This window comes from Thunnus albacares, chromosome 21, assembly GCF_914725855.1.
Source record: "Thunnus albacares chromosome 21, fThuAlb1.1, whole genome shotgun sequence".
NCBI classification, from domain to species: domain Eukaryota; kingdom Metazoa; phylum Chordata; class Actinopteri; order Scombriformes; family Scombridae; genus Thunnus; species Thunnus albacares.
The window spans coordinates 7,859,081-7,879,924 of NC_058126.1; the positions used below are offsets into that span (position 1 = coordinate 7,859,081).

The following is a 20,844-nucleotide window of genomic DNA, read 5'->3' on the forward strand; positions in this document are numbered from 1 at the left end:
TTATAGAAGAATGATTCTTGATTATGTTTTTGTTTTGTTGTATTGATCAAACTGCAATGGCTCTGCATTGCGTAAAGCAATTATCTAACCCATATTTAGTTATGCTTTCATATAGAATGTTGATTATTTCTATCTAAAGCTAAGAAAGTTCACTTTATGTCTTTGACACAATACAGAAATATTCACAATAACAATGCAGGCAGAGTTTAATGAGTGGGCTAGAGGAGACAAAGCTGAATGACTTGCTTGTCATTCCAGTGCCACTTCATTTTCAACAACATAATTGTGCTCAACCTCTTATACTGTTCTGAATCCTAACACATTTCATAACTTGTCTGTCAGCGGAGTAGGTATGTCTGAAAACAGCTTCTTTAATTTCAGGTAAGACAATTTGCTGAATTGTTCATTGTTCATTAAATTGCACTAATTCTAATTTTATATTTACGAGTTTTGTTTAGTTAGTGTCAAGCAACTTTAGCAGTCTAAGCAATTAATTTGTTTTTAAAGCTGTTTCTGCACAGTGGTTGTTTGGGTAAATCATGCACTAGTGCATACGAAACAGGCTTTAGGTTTAAGAGAGTGTATGTCATACTGTAATTATCACTGAATGGCTAAAACTATGTTTTATTGAGTCTGTCCTTCCAAGAAAAACGGCACAATAGGTTGTAATGTCAGTCACCAAAAATGACCTATACGTTTGAGTGGCGCCATCTATCGGCCATAGTAATTATGACCCGGGGAAGTGGTGCAGTTCAGATGATGTCTATACAAGGTGACTAATTTCCATATTCATAGGTGGCAGTTCGGGTGGCTGGTTAGATCCTAACTTGCAAAAAGTGGACTTAGTGGACCTTGCTGCAGGAAACCGCTATTCGCTTCATGTTTCCAACCACAAGTGTCACATTTCCAACTGCAAGTCTGGACAGTTTTTAAAAAAACAGAACTACAATTGTTTTGGTGTTTACTGTTGCCATGATAACGAAGGTTGCCTAACTTGAAGAAAGTGGTAACTTTAATTCACACCACATATCAAGGGATCATTTTAACTCAAACCATGATCTTTCCCTAACCTTAACCAATCGGTTTTGTGCCTAAATCTTACCAGACGTTAACCACAGTGTTGTCACACCATAAAACATAATTATTACAACAATGTTGGAGAGCACAGACAAATGATGTCCTGCTGATTACTGCTGATAGAGGCGCCTGATTAGAAAAGGCTCTTATGGGTCGTTCTGGAGTGCATGGTCAAACTACCTATTTGGTCATTTAATTTGGAGGACTTCTTGGTGTTATTTCTAGTTTCTAGAAACAGATACAGCTTGTGTTTGTTCTAGCCTTAAACTCAGTGGATACTCTTCATTTCATTAAAATGCAATCAATCATCCTTTTTTCTGACAATCACAAAACGTGCTTTAACTAAGACGACTCAAATAAGCACGAGCCAAATCAAAGTAGAAGGATGTACAGTTACATGCAGCATGTGAGAGGGATTATTTGATTATGCAGCCATCTTATGTGTTTCATAAGATGAGATATCTTGGCAGTACAGTGACAGTCAGAAAGGATGATTCTTCCCTAGCGGCTGATCAGTGGGTGAGGAGCTTGGAGTGCCGTAGAGCAGTATGTAGGTTACCTGTGAGGAAATTAAGCCTATTAACTGCTTATGTAACACGTCACACATTTGGCTTTGTGTCACACTTGGGTTCTCATCCAATATTTCATATGTGGCATAAGGTTTTTATTTAGAAGTTTCTGCAGAGCCCACATGTGTCTTAAACTTTGCCGCAGAGATGTTAATGTTTCTATGTTGGCTAAGTTGTAATGTAATGTAATGTAGGTAATGATCTTTGACATTTTCAATACAATGAATTTCCCATTTTCCACTCAAATATAACACAATGATTCAATATATCATGAAACCTTTACTTTTGCTTTGTCTTTCCTGAAATATACATTTTCTCTCAGCAGCATGAGTGGCTTAAAATTAAGACTCAGAGTCTACAGCTACGCACGCTGCTCTGTAGAGACTATAGGCATAGTGATGCTTTGAGCGAAATACTAATATGATCACAATGATAATGCTACTGTGCTTATGTTTAGCAGGTAATGTTTACCATGTTCACCATCTGAACATACTGTGCTAGCATGCTAACATTATGCTAATTATTACTAAACACAAAGCAGCCCACAGCTGGGGCTGATGGGGAATCAAGCACCAATACAAATTTTGAACAGATAATGGTGCTTGATGAAAAGTTAAAGGACTTTGATTCAAAATGAGGGCAACATGAATGTCTGAACCAAATATTGAGGCGAAACGAGCCAATCAGTACCACATATTTCACCCTCATGGTGGTGCTAGAGGAAAATCAGGGAACAAAAGTCATTAGGATTCATCTCTTGGGAACCGTGAAAGTTTTGTGCCAATCCATAGATGGACCAAAGTGATAAACCGACCGACGAACCAACAATACCATCCCTGTCCATGCCAGTGGCATAGCTAATAACTAAGAACTAAGCAGTTAGCATAATGAGGCAGAAAACAGTGCCACCTTGAGATGCTCAAATATCACAACACTGGATCTGACAACCTGGGAAAATGAAACAAATACTGGACATATAATTTTATTGACAAATGATCTATAAAGCGCCAAAACTAATGGCTGCTTACCATGAAAGATATTACAGAAATGGGCTAAAAACAAGAATTTTGATCTTAAAAGATGAATGGTATTTGATCAATACTTCCTTACTTCATGGAGTCCTTGCATAGACATCTTCTACCATTTGTATTTTTCTGTTGTCACACAGTTAGGCTCAGAGGTGTGTCCAGTCTGCACACTGAGCTGGACCCATGCCCACTCTAATCATATGGCTATTATAGCCATCAGTGCATCTCCATCCTTGGTCTTGGTTCAGCTTCCAGGAGCCATTTGTAAAGCAATGGAGCAGGAAATGAGGTTGGTTTGCTGCAGCCACCCAAGCCTAGAGGATGTGCTTGGGGGAGCCACAGTTAAGTCGGCACGTTGATCATGTGGGGTCCCTCCCAGACGGAAAGTACTGGGGGTCATCAGTGGGGGGACGGGGTTGATGACAGAAGTAGGATTCACAATGTGTTGATAATGGACAGAGACATCACTGGCCCCAAGATTTATTGTTGGCAAAAAACCAGGGGCCCCAAAGCCGACTGATTGATGAAGCTTTATGGCTCGGTCAAAGCACTGGACCTACTGTAGTTCTTCTTTTAGAAATGAAATATTAGATCTTCTCCACAGTCATTCGACAGAGAGTATTTGAAAGATATCTTCTAATTCTTCTTTAAAATCTACTTTTCACTCTCTCCTTTTCCTCTTTATTCTTCTTTCAATTGGGAAGACAATACAAATCAGTACTGTTTCTATGACAGCCATCATTATTGACTCTTCTTGCAGACATTGCCATAATTGATCTTTTATGGACTTGTTAAGATATCAGAAACAGCTAAATACAGTATGAGCATCAGTTGCTCTTTCGTTTGTTTGTGGTTGTCAGGTCAACACCTCCTGTATATATGCAAACCATTGCCAAGATCACAAACTTAGTCATAAGAAAGATTAAATTACTGCTCCATAGCTCGATTGCTCAGTAAGGAGCAGAGGCAGCCATATATTTGTTATTCTGAGCTGATAATTTAGAAGCTGCCATCAATATTTCAGCCATGTGAGGCCTCTAAGTGTAAAGATATGCAAATGAGTTCAACCTTTCTTGCAAAACGGGGTCATGTTCCTCTGTACTCCCTGTACTACTTGACGTCATCAGCCATACCTGGACGTACCTCCCACTGCCACAAGGAGCTCCTGCCCACCACTCTGTCCAGCCTTCTCCATACATTCTTTCACCACGGGTGCAATTTCCTCCACTGATTACTCCCCCTCCATCCACGCTCATTATTGGAGATTGACTGATATCCTGGTTAAGATTCCCAGCATCCTGGCTGAACACCCACTTGCCCAGGATGTTGTTGTTCATGTTGGCTGCAATTACAGTCCCATTTAGTTTTCTGAAATATTAAAACGTGACTTAAGCAAACTCCTTGACTTCCTCATGGTCCATAATAAACAGATCTTATTTAAGGTCCCCTTTCGGGGCATTTTAGCTGCACTGATAGCTTCCACACCTGGCTGCAGTTAACCTGAACAGCCTGCAACGTAACTTTTATTGACAATTTTAACCTCCTCTGGACCCTACCAGGCCAAACTTAAAAAACCCCTCTAAGTCGTCTCTGACTGACTTTCTCAAAACAGAAAAGACACAATTACTGACTAAGGAGTATTTGAGCACGGTTTTAGTGATCATTGTCCAATAGCTTGCATTAGAAGTAGGATAAAAAACTATGTCCACGTTTGGTGATTAGACGGAATTTTGATGACATTTTGATGAACAGGCATTCTTGACTGATCTCTTGGCAAGTGATATTCATGATACTGCTAAGATCCTAGATGTGGAATTAGCTCTTGACCAAGCTTGACTTGAGCTTTTCTAAGACATTTAAGTCTGTAGTTGATAAGCATGCACCTTTTAAATATATATAGAGTACAGAATAGGTCAAGTCCCTTGATCTCAGCAGAAATTTCACCCTTGCTTAAAGAGAAAAACAGAGCCTGGGCTTGTACTAGGTGTACCGACAACCCTGGTCATTGGCTTATTTTCAGGTACCTTTGAAACAAATATACATCTGCAATAAAAAAGGCTAAATGTAATTATTATTTGTTTTTAATTCCAAAATAATATCCAAATCCAGTAAAATTCTGCAAGACAGTGAATTCTCTTAACCATAAGTCTTCACTCTCGTTTCCTCCTCTCGCCACAGCTGATTAGTGTTCAATATCAGACCCTAAAGAGATTTGTGTAGCTTTTAATAGACATTTTGCAACCTGTTTGAAGAAACTTATACAGGATCCCTTCTGTCCACCAATGATCCTGACACCCAAGTAATGCCAAGGCCTCATTTTCCGCTATTCCCTTCTGGAGACATGGCCAATGCATTACTAGCTATAGATTTAAGAATTCGGTTGGCAAGGATAACAGGACTTGATCCCTGCTTTTTAAAGCTATATATTTTTAACCATTGTGTTTTATCTAGTACAGTTGCTAAGGTCCAGCAGGCTGCTTATGTAACTCCATTACACAAAGGCGGTGGAGCAGCCAAGCTTAACAATTACAGGGCCATCTCTAAATTGTCATGCCTAGAAAAATACTAGATTCTCTAGTAAACAATCAGCTTAAATCATTACTCTCAGCACACTCTATTCTAAGCATACACCAATTTGGTTTTAGAGAGCACTGCACAGCACTGTTACTGCCGCCACTCTTGTTTTAAATTACATCATTTCGGCTTTTGATAGAAATACTGCACAGCTCTTTTTATTGCTCTTTCAAAGGCATTCAATACAGTTGGTTGTGCATTGCTTTTAAAATGGCTTCATAGTATCAGATTTGATGAAATTGCTTATAAATGGTTTCAGAGTTACCCCATGGACAGACGTCAATGTGTGGCTATTGGAACTGTTAAATCTGAATTTGTTCAGATTGAAAAGGTGTCTCACAAGGCCCAGTCGTTGGGCCTGTTCTGTCCACTCTTTACATAATTTATATTGTTTCTGCTGTAACTGGATGTAATATACATCTTTATGCTGATGACACTATCTTGTATTGTGTTGTGGATGCTGTACATTCTGCTGTAATATCTGTCCAATGCTGCTTTGCTGATTTCAAAGTTGCACTCCAAAACCATAAGTTAGTTCTAAATGCAGATAAAACTAAAGTCATGTTTTTCATCAGAGCCAAAAATATTGTTTATGATAATCTCATCATCTCTACTAAGAATAGTACAATTATTGAAAGAGTCACAGAATACAAGTATCTTGGATTTTGGATCAATGAGAAGGTATCTTTTAGATATCATGTGACTAAACTGTTGTGCAAATTAAGACAAAAATTTGTTTCTTCTATAGGAATAAAACATGTTTTCCTCTGCCTTGTAGAAGGACCCTTATTGAGGCAACTTTTTTATCAGTCTTGGATTATGGTGACATTTTATACAAGCATGCTTCAGCTGTGACTCTGAAGCCCTTAGATGCTGTTTTTCACTCTGCACAAAGATTTATTACCGGTAATAATTATGATACTCATCATTGTGAGCTGTATGCTAAGGTTGGGTGGCCCTCCCTCTCTATAAGGCGTGATGGACACTGGGTTTTATTTATTTTTAAAGCCTTCACAGGTTTTTTATCCCCTTACATCACGTTGTTGTCGTCTATTAATGCAGGCCCTTATCGAACATGCTCATGATTGGATTATGTTGCAGGTGCCGACTGTTTTTACAGAGCTTAGAAAATCTAGTTTTTCTCACTGTACACCTACAACCTGAAATAATATGCAGAACAATCTGAAGCTTACCTCATTGTTATTGTTAGGGCAATTAAAATTTTTAATGTCAAACTATTTCATTTCCAGCTGTTCTTGTTTTAGTTGACTCATTTGTTTTAAATGTTAACTGTTTTTATTTGCTCTGTTAGGTTTCATTATTTTACTAAATGAGTTCAACAGTCAATCATATGAAAATCAAGGACACAAAGCATTGAAACTTCAAAAAAGAGCCAAAGACAGCAAGTGAGTATCAAAATCCCTTTTGAAAATGTAATTTCAAGGTTTCTGGCATTGCATCAGAATCATTATAATTGAGACAATAGAGGGCATTCCTAACTTTTCCTCCTATAATTTTGAATTCAAACTGTTAAATTGAGTTGGAGCAACAATAATTAGATGAATACACCGATGTAATAATCTTTAGATTCAGTGTTCATTGAGTTTTTCTGTCTCTAATGGATACGTGCCTCAAAGTGTTTAAGGGGAAAACAATCACTGTGCCATCTGTTAGCCTGTATGATAAATTAACAGCTTCACTGCTAAAGCAATTAGTTTCTGACAGTTTGAGCAGAATCAATAATTTGTAGACAGTAAGTCATAGCTGCGTGAAATCGCACTTTTCCACTACATGAAGAGGCTGTTAAAGGATGTAATTGGGCAAAGTTTTAAAGTGCTGTATGCACTGTCAAATAAAAATAAAGGTATTATTAATGTAAACAAATGGTACAGTCACAAGACAAATGATACTTTGCACATCATCATTGCTAGTGGCAGAGTTTCTCAAGATTAAGATCACATTTCCTCTAAATAGAAAAGGACAAACATGTTTTTAATTGCACTTTCACTGAATCTGTGATCAGCCTTTATGATAGTAATTGTTTAATACATGGTCATGAGATCCTCATTTTTTAATAAGCCACCAAGTCTGCAGCTTTACATGTTAGTAGGCCATCAAAGGGTTATGGATCTAACTTTCTAAGAAGACATCAGTTCTGCATTTACAAATGTCAAAAACTAAACCTTCAGCAAAAGATAGCAATCTCTAATTATACATTTTAATAAACAATTAATTGATTTTTTCCCCAATACTTCAACAGAAATAAACTGTGAGCTAATTTAACCACCTGTTAAGCTTAAGAGCTTGCATGTTAGCAAACTAAACAGGTGTGAATATGGCAGTTTTGTTAGCGAGGCTAAACAAGTATACGTTAGCTTGGCTTAATGACGAAAGGAAATACAGCGAGTTAACAAGTTAAACAAGGGTAACACCATTGACTGTATATAAATATTTATAGCACAGGAACAAGCCTTGAGCGACACCCTGGTTAGGAGGCTAGCTCACCTGTCAGACAGTTAAATTATTAGTTAAAGGTCCGGCACGAGTCAGGTTAAGTGAGGTGAAGTGGGAATGAATTAAGGAGATTGAGGGTCTGTTTTAGTTCTAGGGGAAGGAAATTTGATCCAGTTGACCTTTACCACGATTTTCAGGTTTGTTTCTATCAACATCTCATAATGACGGTGATAATGATTTGTTTATGCAAAAACGCTATATCTAACAACCTGAATTTATTTGAACTTAAAGCTTTAGATATCATCAGCATCTGACCTGAACTCTTAGTCCAGCTCTGGCTCAGCCCCACAGCGACTCTTTCCCCAGCAGCGCCTGTGTAATGGGACACTGCTAAATGATGCTGAGTGCGATCCAGTGCAGTCATGGCCTGTTACACCTGACTCGCTCCTCGCTGCAGTCCATGTTCTCGCCTGTTGTTAGCTTGTCTTCTCTAGGCTAATTTATGACACTATCAGATTCATCGGCTGTTGGCAACTGGACTTCCTCATGCTAAAACTAATTACTTGCTACCCAATAACTCTGGTATGCTCAGCAATATTGTGTTCCTTATTCTTGATGTATAATACATAGCAAAGGAGTTTGGGGCACACAGGAACAACATCCTGCTCTTGCTAATGCTACCATCCACAACTGATACTCAAGCATGTAAATGCAAGAGTAAGTATGATGGTGACATTTGGTTTTTGATCAGTTTTGTCACTGAATATGCTACTAATGCTAAAAACTTATATTTATATATTTTTTTTCTTGGTTAAATGTGTGCATCTTTTAATTGCTTCCTCTGTTTAAAAAAATGTAAGCCTGGCTACTTCATTTGGATTTCCTATTTGCAAACTTTGGGAGTGGCTCAACGTCAGAGTCTGTGTGTGTTGGTGTGTTTTTACCTGTGTGTGCAGTATGTGTGTGTGTGCATGTGTGTAAATCTTTGCTCGATCCTTACTATCCATGTGTCTCTGTCGTCTTTGTTCCTTTTTACCATCAGCCATCAAAGGTCAGTAAAAACATGAAATAGTTGATATGATTTGCCAAAATCTGTATTGAGTGATGTTTTTATGTTCAGTGTGTTCACTGTGTGCAATTACTTTACTGTAGATGCTGAGTAGTTAGCAGCTTCTATACCTGCTTTGCCTTTTTAAAATGCCTCTTAACATTTTTACCTAGAATAGTCAGGCAGAGATTTTTATGCCAAAGTGTTGACTGTACGTGAATCCTGAACAAATTTGTCCTCTTATACTGTAATGTCAGCAATAAATACTGTGGTAATACTTGTATTAATGTTTGTATGTTGGCAACAGCAAAGTGGCCTATTGTACGTTTGCATAACTGCATCTCACAACTCTTTTACAAAAATCCCGCGCTCTAAGTGAAAGTATTGTGCTTTTTGACTTTGATGTGTCCAGTGAGGCAGATTATCTTGGCTTGTAGACCAGCAGTCTGCTTGTGCCAAGGTTAAGACGAAACTTTAACCCACTCATCAGCCTCAGAGATTAGTCCTGGGTGGTGTTCCCTTTTGCCAAATGGATCTTGTGTTTCATCTAAGAGCTCCAAACCTCTGCTTAGATGAAACTCAGATGAAAGAGTACATTTCAACCTAGGACATGTGTGCGAATGTAATTTATCTTTGGTTTTAATCTAAAAAATGCAGGATTTTCAAACATTTATAAAAGCTGTATTCTTTCTTGCAAAATCGCTGTGGTGCATCTGTTCATGCAGTATACAGTTACACATGTGCAGTTCATTATTTTGTGTGCTTGTACACAGACTGTGTTAATGCCACATCCCCAAACAACTAACTAAACGTGACAGCTAGCTAGTGCTCCAGGGCAGACAAGGTTAGATGACCCCATACACACACACACACACACACATACACACATACACTGTCTCCTCTCAGGGGTCATTTCCTTGCACCCCATGCTCTTGTTTGAGGTGTCCAGTGTGAGTCCTAAGGTTTCACCCTCTTGTCTCATGTGTCACAGCATGTTGTCACATATAGAGGCAGTGATATATTATTGAAGATGTCTGCAGGTTACTTAGACACTGTACATTAGGCTAACATGAGTGCAATTACCTACATGGGGATGCATGTATAGGAGTCTAATTGCTCTGCATAAGCAATGACTGATAATATCTCTGCAAAATAATCTACGTATGCCAGTTTTATCTTGCTTTGGAGTGATTTATTCACAATAAGTCAGTTAAAAAGATTTAAATCATCATAATGATCATGATTTATTTAGATAAAATAACTGCTGGGAAATTAATCTATAATAGCACCTTGGGTAGCTGGACATAAATAAAGTGACCACTGATAATGAACAGAAGAATGGCCCTCTGCAGCACCGTGTGCTTAGGCTTTCTAACCAGCTTTCCTTTGTGTATGAATGGGTGTCTATATGGGGAAAGGCTCATGCTGCAACAGTGGCTAATTCCTGATAATCCCATGGTATCTCCTACCACTTAGAGATGGTTTCCAATGGCAGCACTGGAGCAGGGGAATTGCTAGTGAGATTAGCTCGCGTTAGCTCCTCCTCTGTGGTTCACACTCAGAGCCAGGCCGGACTAGCCTGCCGCTGCCTCCATGCTAACCTTTTACACAGAAATGGATTAATTATTTTTTCCAAAATGCCCCACGTCCTATTTAGAGGACAATGTAAGTTTGTTTTAATTTATACTGCTTTTTATTGTGGTTTTAGTTTTGTGGGTGTTTGTGTGTAGAAACAGGCAACCTTATCTCAAGGGATTTATGAAAGGTGTGTGTGTGTGTGTAGAGGTGTTTGTGTTGGATTTAGCAGTATTTTGGCTTTACATATTTTTTGTTTTGCTCTGACTAACTTTCCTTTGCACATTTCCATGTAAAGATACAATCTTGTGTTTTTTTCTTTTACTGCATTTAACAACTTTGTGTTTAGGTATTACCTTGTGATCCAAATGCAGAGAGAAAAACAACATAGGGTGACTGATATCAGCTTTGCTCTGAGAGTTTAGACAAGAAACAAAATAAAGACATCAAGAGATGCTTAGATTGCAAAGTCATCAATTGTCAGTGATCAGACATGTTTTTCTTTTTAAAATTAGCATTTACAGTAGTGAAGAACACACTTACAACACAGTCTTAAAATTGGCAAAAATGACAATTTTAAATGACAGTTTAAATCTCAAATTGTTAAATTATAGAAAACTAGAACAGATTACTGAATGCCTTGATGGTTAAGATAAATGGAGGCTCTGCATTTACTATCATTAGCCACAAGCATATACAGTACATCATGACTATCTCAAATCCACACATTATGAAACCCTTTTGATTTCATCATGAGTCAGCTGCTGCTCCAAAAAGGTCATAACATCATCTAACACTGGAACAGTGTAATCCATAAGAATGATTTATCTGCATCCAACACATAGTTACAGCAAATTAAATCTAATTAAATTGGAAATGACATCAGACCAAGAAATAATTACATACCCAGTCTTTCCAGAAATGGATGAGTTATTTCAAATAAAAGTGCAGACAGTAGTTTGTTTTGTTGTTGTACAAATACAGTGCGACATAAGACTATCTGTCTGAAATTGATCACACTTTGAGCTCAAACCAGCCTTTGAAATTTACTTCTGAAGTTTTGTTTGAGATCCAAAAGCAAGTCTGCTAAGTGTAAAGGAAGGTTCATGTTTACTTTCTGTTTCTGTGGGAGTTAAATGGGTTTTACAGCTTCACCTGCTGCCAGTTTACTCAGCTTTTTTCTTTTTAACACAATAGCACCATACATCTTTATAGTGTTACTATACTGTTAAATCCCCCAAACGGTAAAATTAACCCTCGACTATCCAGATACCACCAGATTATCCCCTAGTTAAACACTTGATGTGCTTAATTCCCAAACAAACCAGCATGACAGCACTTAGGAGCATTAGAGGACCCTCTCATTTTATGCTTTTTACTTTATCTTATAACCAGTGGGGCAAAACAGGAAGTGCACATATGTCTAATTTAGAATATACCACAAAAGTAGATTAGTTTTCAGAAAGGTTATCTGTCAAATGTGTGTTTTAAACAAACTACTGCCTCAGTTATGATAGCCATTAACTGGTGGCTAACAGAATACCAATTTCTCTAATTTGCATCATCCCATGTGTATTTGCATACTGGGCAGGAAAGATGGACTCTGCTACCAACAGTGGACATCACGTGCAGAAGCTTGTATATCTTGCTCATTTTAAGTTGCTGTTTGTTTTATTGTTGTTGAAGACTAGCAACCACTTTGTGGATCCGAATAAAGAATAGAAATAAAAATAAGGTGTTAACTATGTTGCTAACTTGTTTTTTACCTTGTTTTTACAGTGATTGAAAACACCAGTCTGTAGATACTGCAGAATATATACAAGGTTCTCTCCAAGCTGCCTTTTTTCTCCAACAGTGACCATTGTGTTTTTCCTCCGTAGGAGATCTCTCCTGAAGATGTTTCCACAATCAGGGAAATCGATTGTCTTTGACAACTTTCCAGATCCAAGTGACACATGGGAAATCATTGAGACAATTGGCAAAGGAACCTATGGAAAAGTCTACAAAGTGCTCAATAAAATCGATGGAAGTAAAGCAGCAGTAAAGATATTGGATCCTATCCATGTAAGTTGTATTTCAGAATTTTTTCATTTTTTATTATGTAAGTAATAGCTTACACATATGTCATTTTATTTAGGCCTAAATCTTATGTTATACAACAATTTATGTCCGTGTAGTCTGATGTTCACTTGTTTTATACTGTTTGGATAATGTCCTCAGTCTGTGCCATGCACATGTTGCAGTCAGTGCATGTTAAGGCAGCTATAAGCTTGTGGTGTGTTTATGCCTTTGGTGGAGGCACAGGGCGGAGAAATTACTGCCTTGTGTCCCTAAGTATCTCACATTTACATCATCTGTATATTAGAGATTTAGACATAGATTAAATCAGACCAACAATTCTTTTCTCTTTTGATCCATCTTGTTTTTTGTTAACCTCACAGTTTGCTTTGCTCACTCATTAGTCTTACAGTCTACACTTTAAACTTCAAAGTCCATCTGATCTCTACAAAATGCATGAGTACACGTATGCATATGTGGAAAAAATAAAAATATGATGATACTGATTGACTGAGCGGTGTCATCCAGAAATAATTATATTCATAGTTTATTTGGGCATTTGTGGCTCATTTGGTAAAAAGCCTACAACCTACATTAAAAAATGTAATATAATGCTATAATGGAAATGGAAACAGTAATGAAAACATTTATTTTCATGCATTTTCTACTTCAATATGAAGATTTTTGTAATTATCATCAACAGAAAACTAATGAATGAGCTGCATTTTGTTGGTGAACTGAATCTGGGATTTAGTGTTGGTGGGTTGTTTATGTTTTGTTTTCCATTACTTTAGTTAAATCACTTCATATACTTGTAATATACTTTAATATTAGCTACCCCACAGCAGCATGGCATGATAATATGTGCTGACAGTCTTTTCTAAGTAAGAGACTTTAAGTTACATTACATTTTAGGCTTTAATATCATGCTTATATGCTATCTCCTATCACTTTCATTAAAAATATCACAAGAAACCTAACACAGAAAACAAATATTGAATATAATACAAATACAAATAAAGCAATGAAAGTAACAGCAAGGGTCAGAACCATTAGGCCCACTCGCACCTTAGAAAGATCAACCAGAAAGAATTCACTCCTTTCACATAGGGGAATCTAGTCAGGATACTAAAATTAGAGGTTAAAAGGTGTGAAAAGTTCAGGCAAGCATGCTCACAGATCTCTGACAGATCTGATCCATCGTCAGCATGGTGTCTGACTCATTAGCTCCTCCCTTGACAAGATAAACATCATCCTGCTCGGCTTTATTCTGTGCACAGGACATTTAGTAAAAGAGTTTCTTCTAATTATTCTTCCATCTACAACCATCAGCAAATTATCGGAGCAAATTGCTTCTGATGAATTGTTCATTATCAGTGCAGCATATCATGGCGGTACTCTGGTAATTTTGGGCTCCTTTTCTTAGGCAGAGCTTCAGTGTTTAGCCAAAACACATCTGGCACCTAGGCAGAGGTGTGTGTGAACAAAATGTGGCCTACAGCAAGAGCACTCTGACAACTTTATGTGATGTTACTGGTGGTACTGTAAGACTGATCCATCCTGTAAAGCTTTTTTTTGTCTTACAGTGACAAGATTTATTGATTACTGTACAAGATGAAGTACATTGTTGAGGGACAATGAAACCTAGATTCTTTGGTGCAATATATTGTCCCTTTCTTACACTGAAATTCACTTTAACATAATCAATTGTGACTGTTTTCAGACATTAATGGAGGCTTTCATACTTTATTTTGCCCTGCAGCCTCTGTGTTTCACCCCAAAGAACAGTTAGAGAAATTAGATGTCATTGTGTCCTGCATAAACTGATCATACCTCCTCTGTTGTCTATTTTGAAGGTACATTGAACTGTACGGCTTATTTAGCAGCTCTAACGAGGAGCCACTTTCATCTATTAAAACCAGCCTTCACCTTGATGAGAGTCTCATTAGTCTTTCGTGAAGTTGTTACTGTTTCTCATTATTAAGAAATGATTATCTACAGACCACTAGGCTGTGAGGACCATCATTACCTTCATTTTAATCACGGCATTGATTATTTCATGTATAGACCTGTTACATACAGTACAACTCAAGTGCCTTTATATGCTGTATAGTATGCTTGGTTACAGGTTATGACATTCATGAAGCGTTTCAGCAGAATATTTGTGATGTTGTCTTATGTCAGTACTGTTTTTGGTGAAAAACACAGACAGTGTTTAAGCACTGTCAAGTATTTTTGCTTCAGTTATATATAGTATACATTACACTGCTACTGCATATCATCCCTTAAAAATAACTGTGATGAACTTGGATTAACCTCTGGATATCTCAACATATATTCTGTTTTTATCATGTTAAATTTGCACATTGTTATACGATTAGCTCCTAAAAAGCTCAAAAACAATTCAATGTAAACAGGAATTAGCATACAATAATATATGATGTCTTTACAAAACGTTTAAATGTCCTATGTCATGGCAGGATACAAAGAATTTGTGTGTGTGGTGAATATATTTTTACAGATCTTTAACATTTATCAGGTCCACCTCTATGATTTCTATGTAAAATACTCCTGTCTTGCAGCACCGTACAGCAGAAAAGAATCCTGTAATTGTTATAATTAAGATGTGATGGATTTGCCCTTTTCGCTCACTTTAAATTCCAGAGTCAGTGAAAGAAACTTCACAAACTGAAGAGCAGCAACAGAGTGCTTAAAGGGATATGTACTTTCTTGGCAAGGGTTAGACAAGAGAATCGATATCACTTTCATAATTTTCATATCTGTCTGTTAAATATTAAGCTGGAACCAGGAGTTGATTAGCTTAGGTTAGCATTAGACTTGAAGCAGCGGGAAACAGCTAATCTGGCTCTGTCCAAAGGTAAAAAAAAAAAACTTCATATATGTTGTTACCTTTGCACAGAGACAGACGAGCTGTTCACAGTCTTTATGATAAGCTAAGCTAACAGGTCTCCAGCTCCGGCTTCAATTCAATGTATTGACATGGGCGTAAGTAATAAGCGTTTTTCCATAAATGGGGAATAATTCCTTTAATCTAGAAATCTGGTATCACCACCATTCGATTGTTTTCCTCACTTGTTCTTTGACATAAAGAATCACAAAATGGAAACATGTAAACATGAGCGAAATATGACTTTGAAGGTAACAAAATGAATTTATTCTGTAATTTTAACTGATCTGTGTCCTTTGTTTTGCAGGATATCGATGAGGAGATTGAAGCAGAGTACAACATCCTCAAAGCTCTGTCTGACCACCCCAATGTCGTCAAATTCTATGGGATGTACTACAAGAAAGATGTGAAATGTGGGGATCAGTTGTGGCTAGTACTGGAGGTAGGAACACCTGTTATATCTGAATAGAATTGACTGAAACTTGCTTGTATACTGAGGCTATACCGTTCAGACAAAGAGAGTATAGATGAAGATTAAAGGTGCGATTGTACTTCACACAGCATGTCTCGCCAGGTATATACAGCGGTGACCAAATCTGGCCAGGGATTATGTAACACTAAGCCACCACAAGCAGTCTTGGAGTTTACTTATAGGCCACCTGCACCTGGGGGATTTGGTCCCCGGCCAGTTAGCATTATAGATGTGTTGGGTGGGGGTGGGGGATAGCTTGTATATCGTGGGCACCATGCTAAGAGCAGGGATTTCTCTTTAAGGGGCTGTCGCAGTGAATTAGTTTATACACCTGGCACATTGGAGCAAAGGTCACAATGTCTGTTTTTGTAGCTGTTGTTTGGATTTTTTTTATTTTTTGAGGTTGTGCAGAATTTTTATATGTAAAATGTTCAAAATATCCTAATTTCGAACAAAAACTTCTTGCACTTGCTGTCGTACAGCGATGGCTGGATCCACATATGAATTTGTGATCTATAATTTGAAAGTTCAGTGGGACCTTGGTGATGCTGCCGCAGCTTTCTGTACATCTAAAAAAGACTCGCCTCCAGCTCCACACTTCTCAGTCTTTCATATTTCATTGCCTGCTGTAGCGCTTTTGAAATGTCAGACTCCTGACAAACATGTAATGGAGGTCAACCTCAGAGGAGGAAAGTGTTTGCGGGGGTCCAACACAACGGCTGATGTCAGTTTTCTTTGGCTTTTGACTTTCTGACCATGTAATTTGTGTTCCTGCTTTGATAGAGAGTAGCGCAAACCTGGTAAACATGACCAGCAGACTTGAGGAGGTTTGATAAGAAATAATGCAGGGAAAGTGTCACGGCGCTGGTACAGACTGAGGTGGATGAAGCCCACTGACTTTGATGATCCCATGACTTTACGCCTATAGCACCACTGTGAGGTTGACATTTCTTTTTTTTTTTCGTTTAAGTTTAAATTGTAACAACTTTAATGATCCTCTGACTTTTCTTGAGCACCATCATCATGTCAATTCAGTTTGCAGCAAAGTGCCAGCAAATCTAATGCCACTCCCAGCTTTAGCTGTACTTTGTCTTTAGCACTAATTGGCTAATCTTAGCACTGCTAAAACCAACACAGTGAACATAGTAAACATTATACCCGCTAAACATCAGCGTGTTGTCATTGTGAGCATGTTAGCATTTTAGCATTTAGCTACAGTCTAACGGTCCGGTTGAAGTTTACATGGACACACATGGGTGAACTTTTGTATTTGCACTACTGCTTTGGATGTAAATATTGCAAATATTTCTTCTTTTTTAATTCATTTAAAAAAAAGACACATACAGATACACAACTGATTCAAGAGAATACCAAAATCATGAAAAAACACATCAAACATGGTGGAAAAAATGGTAAAAGAACAGATAAATAACATAAAGGCAAAAACAACGGGGTATTTTTATTTGTGTGCATCTTGCTATACCAATATACTGTTTAATTTTAAGGTATTTTCTTAACCTTCAGTTGATTATGTATGCTGTAACACGCTCTCTCTTTGGTCTGAACAAACACCTGCACTTTAAAAAGCAATGACCATTTCTATTAAGTACCCTCCTCATTGTGTTGTTCCCTTTCTTCAGCTGCAGCAGTGCTAGAACAGAGTGTCCATATTTCTGTAATCCAAGCTCAGTGGGCTTTGCATCAACTGCAGCAGTGTTATGCTAACCCAGTAGATAGTTTTCACCTCTCCAGCTTGTGTTTCCTTCCCTTTTCATCGCTGTCCTTCCTTACTGACCTTTGCAGAGGACCCTACAATTACTTTGCTCAGATATCAAGTACAATCTAAGATGCTGAATAATCAGACTACAACCTGCATTATAGGAAAACAAAGACCTTTATCTGATAAGGCAGTTCTTATTTTGCACTGAAGTGATTGTTAGCTGTTATCTGTCAGGACTCAATTCCTGCAAGTAAAAAATACAAATCTGGTGTTATACAGGAGTCCACTCAGCTTTTCTACTTTGCTTACTCTCTGCTTCCTCTGTAGTTTGCATATCCATTTTCAAAAATTCCCTTGCAAAACTCTGCAGCCAGCAGTCTAAATCTGGTGGCTAATCCTGAGGCTGAAATTACTGCTTGACTGTGGCTGTGTGTATTGAGGGTGGGGGGGGCGGGAGGGTTGGTCTGAAGTAGATGCACATGAGGTTTAGCAGTGAAGAGACAGGAAAGCAGTGAGTGAGGTGGTCATTCACCATGGTTACTGTCCCCCCTTTCTAAACTGTAATTTTCCATCCTTTAGCTCTGCTGAGAGGAGCCTTTCTTCACCCTGCATTGACAGCAGACCGCTCATTATGAACAGAATTCATACAAATTGCATCCTCTACTTTGTTATCCTCTCATTGGGGTCTGTGAGCTTTTGGCTTTGCCTCTGTAGTGTGCTCCTTTATGATAGCGGAAGCGGGCAGAGATGAGCAAGCTTTCATGTATGACGCCCCAGTTTAGCTCCCAGAGAGCTTAAAAATACTTCAAAGATAGTGATGATGGAGCGACTTTTATTCTCTGATTAGAAATAAAACCCTGATTTAGATGTGCATTTCATTTGTGAGCTGCGATGTTTCATCCAAAGAACCTGTTAAATGAAGGCCAATGTTTAGTCCAACCTTTAAAAGCTCACCTTTCAAAGATGTATCTCATCTTCCATTATGCAAAAAAATGAAAGTCACTATGTCACAAATTGAAATTGCGTTACTCTGTGCCTGTATTGCATTTTGAGCCCTGTATTCAATTTGGTGAAACCAAAATTGAACTTCTTTGTTGTTACTACCTTTTATAATAATGCTGGTAGCAGCAAAGGCTAACCATCACATGGGAAAGCTGGTGAGTCCATTTAGACCAGAAATACCTGATCTCGGCTGTGACGCCTTGTTTTAATGACTTCACAGAACACATATCACTTGTGTTATTACACCTCCAACATTTTCACTTGACCGATCTTTTGAATATATATTCAAAAGACAGAACCATCTTCATGAAGAGTCTTTGCCTTGACACTGACCTGGGCCAGATTTTTACTTCTACCTCTGCGTCTGAGTTATAGAGATACCATGTGTAAACCAACTGTGAACTGTAATTCATCCGCTTTGGCTGTTTGTGTTTTCTCTAATGTGATTCTGATGACAGTAGAGATTTGATAGTGACAACATGGGGTAAAGTGAAAGACAGCTTTGTAATCCAAACCTTTTTGGCACTTCCACTGGAAACCACTCTACTCTCAGTGATCATCCTCCTTGTCACAAAGTGAACAACAAGATTACTTTGGGGTGTATAGTGACTGTCCAGCTCAGTAATCATGTACTTTTCTGTAGCTAGCTTTTTACAATCTAACTAGAATGTATATAATGGATGTATGGCATGCTCTGAGAATCTACAACACATCCATCTATTGTTGTGATGGCGCTATAACAATCAGCAGCTGAACTATTAAGAGTTATTAAGAGTTGATTTAGTTGATTTAGAAGTCCACCTGTGGCAAATTAGATTGACTGGAAGTATTTTAAGGAGGCACACACCTGTCAGTGTAACCACCTCTGAGTGCTGGGTTCAGTCATTAAGAAATGCAAGACGTAAGAGCATGACGGGCCTTCATCAGGAGTGCACTGGCATCTTAAAGAGCTTCACAGAGATGATAAAACCTGTAAGAACTAAAATTGTCTCTGTAGAACTTGATCAAACATACTTTTATGGTTGAGTGGCTGAAAAACATATAAAGCCATATGACAGCACACCCAGAGTTTTTTAAATGGTGCTTACACAGGGAATTAATGGCGGTAAAAGCAGTGTAATTTGGGGATTGACGAATGGAGTAAAAATGAACAGTTTTCGAAGAAATACAAAGGAAGTGTGGAAAAAAGTGATGGAAAAAACATGAGTATACAAAGCTGGTGTTGTTAATTATATTGTGTTGTGACATTGTTTGATGGTGGATGTGTACTGTTTTTAGGCTGCCTCTTTAACATCTGGTCAGGGACAACAGATGAAAATTAGCCTCTTGGGCTAACTATTCCTCAGTTTCTCTTCTTCTTTTGATTAATGAGCATCATCCCTGCAAATAAATAATATAATAAAATGAATCAAATTTGCAATTTCTTTCATATTAAGTTTTGCTTGTCCTCTATCTTTGTACTACATTGTGGTTTTGTCACACACATATGAAAGTTAAAAATTATATAAAATGTAGCCCCATTAGTGTCTGTCCTGACTCCTACCCCGGGCTTCTGCAGTCATTAATTTCCAATGAGGTTTAAAATAGTATTCCTAGTTGGGAGTTTCCAATAAACAGTTGGAAAGTAGACACCTCAGCTTTTATGCTCGTGTAAACGATAAGGCCACAGTAACAATAGGAGCGCTTTTCTCTGGAGACGATCCAGCGTGTCACACACGCAGAAACACAAGCGGCTAGTCAGTGCTGCAGACTTGATGCAACACCAGGCTTCCATTAACGTGACAGTAAACAAGCAAAACAATATAGATTTATATTTGCGGGGAAAACGTACATCAAAGATAGAAAGTCAGCACCTGTGTGTTTAAAGGCTGCAGTGTGGTGTCTCCAGACTGAGTGAGGGGACAGCCCCCCGTTTGTTTCATCTTTACGTTTGTTTCATCCACTTCTTTTACCCGTCTTTGATCAACTCCTTTCATTTGCATGACTAAACAAGCACCTGACCTCATTTGTAATGGAGAGTGTCCCGCTCAATATTCAATGTATTCAGTTTTATTCTTTGAAAATTGACAGTTCTGTAGAAACTCACGTGACATGCAAGATGTAGATGTAAGACATAGATCTTAACAAACCTTTTATATTAGTAGTTTCTCTTCTGCCGTATTGAAAAATGCAAATTCCTAACAATGAATAATCGGACAGACTTATAAATCATTTTTAGCAATAATATTTAGTCTGCTTGTTTTACTGTGGAGCTTCTCTATTGTTGGATATTTTTGCAGTCCACTTTTGGGATAATAGCAAGTAAATGGCAACCAGTTGTATTGTATCTTTCTTAGCAAAGTGGGAGTTTTATCCCAAA

The 20,844-nt window shown here is 38.0% G+C and overlaps 1 protein-coding gene across 3 annotated transcripts in view; it reads left to right on the plus strand.

The window, feature by feature from the left end:
- The first annotated feature begins 10,325 nt into the window (after window positions 1-10,325).
- Window positions 10,326-20,844, plus strand: part of myo3a (myosin IIIA) — a 61,907-nt gene continuing 51,388 nt past the window's right edge. For all 3 annotated transcript variants that reach the window (XM_044340357.1, XM_044340359.1, XM_044340358.1), the window contains exons 1-3: window positions 10,326-10,415; window positions 12,206-12,389; window positions 15,599-15,733. In XM_044340357.1, coding sequence (XP_044196292.1) covers window positions 10,414-10,415; window positions 12,206-12,389; window positions 15,599-15,733 — 321 coding nt within the window. In that variant the 5' untranslated portion in view covers window positions 10,326-10,413. The remainder of the gene's footprint in view (window positions 10,416-12,205; window positions 12,390-15,598; window positions 15,734-20,844) is intronic.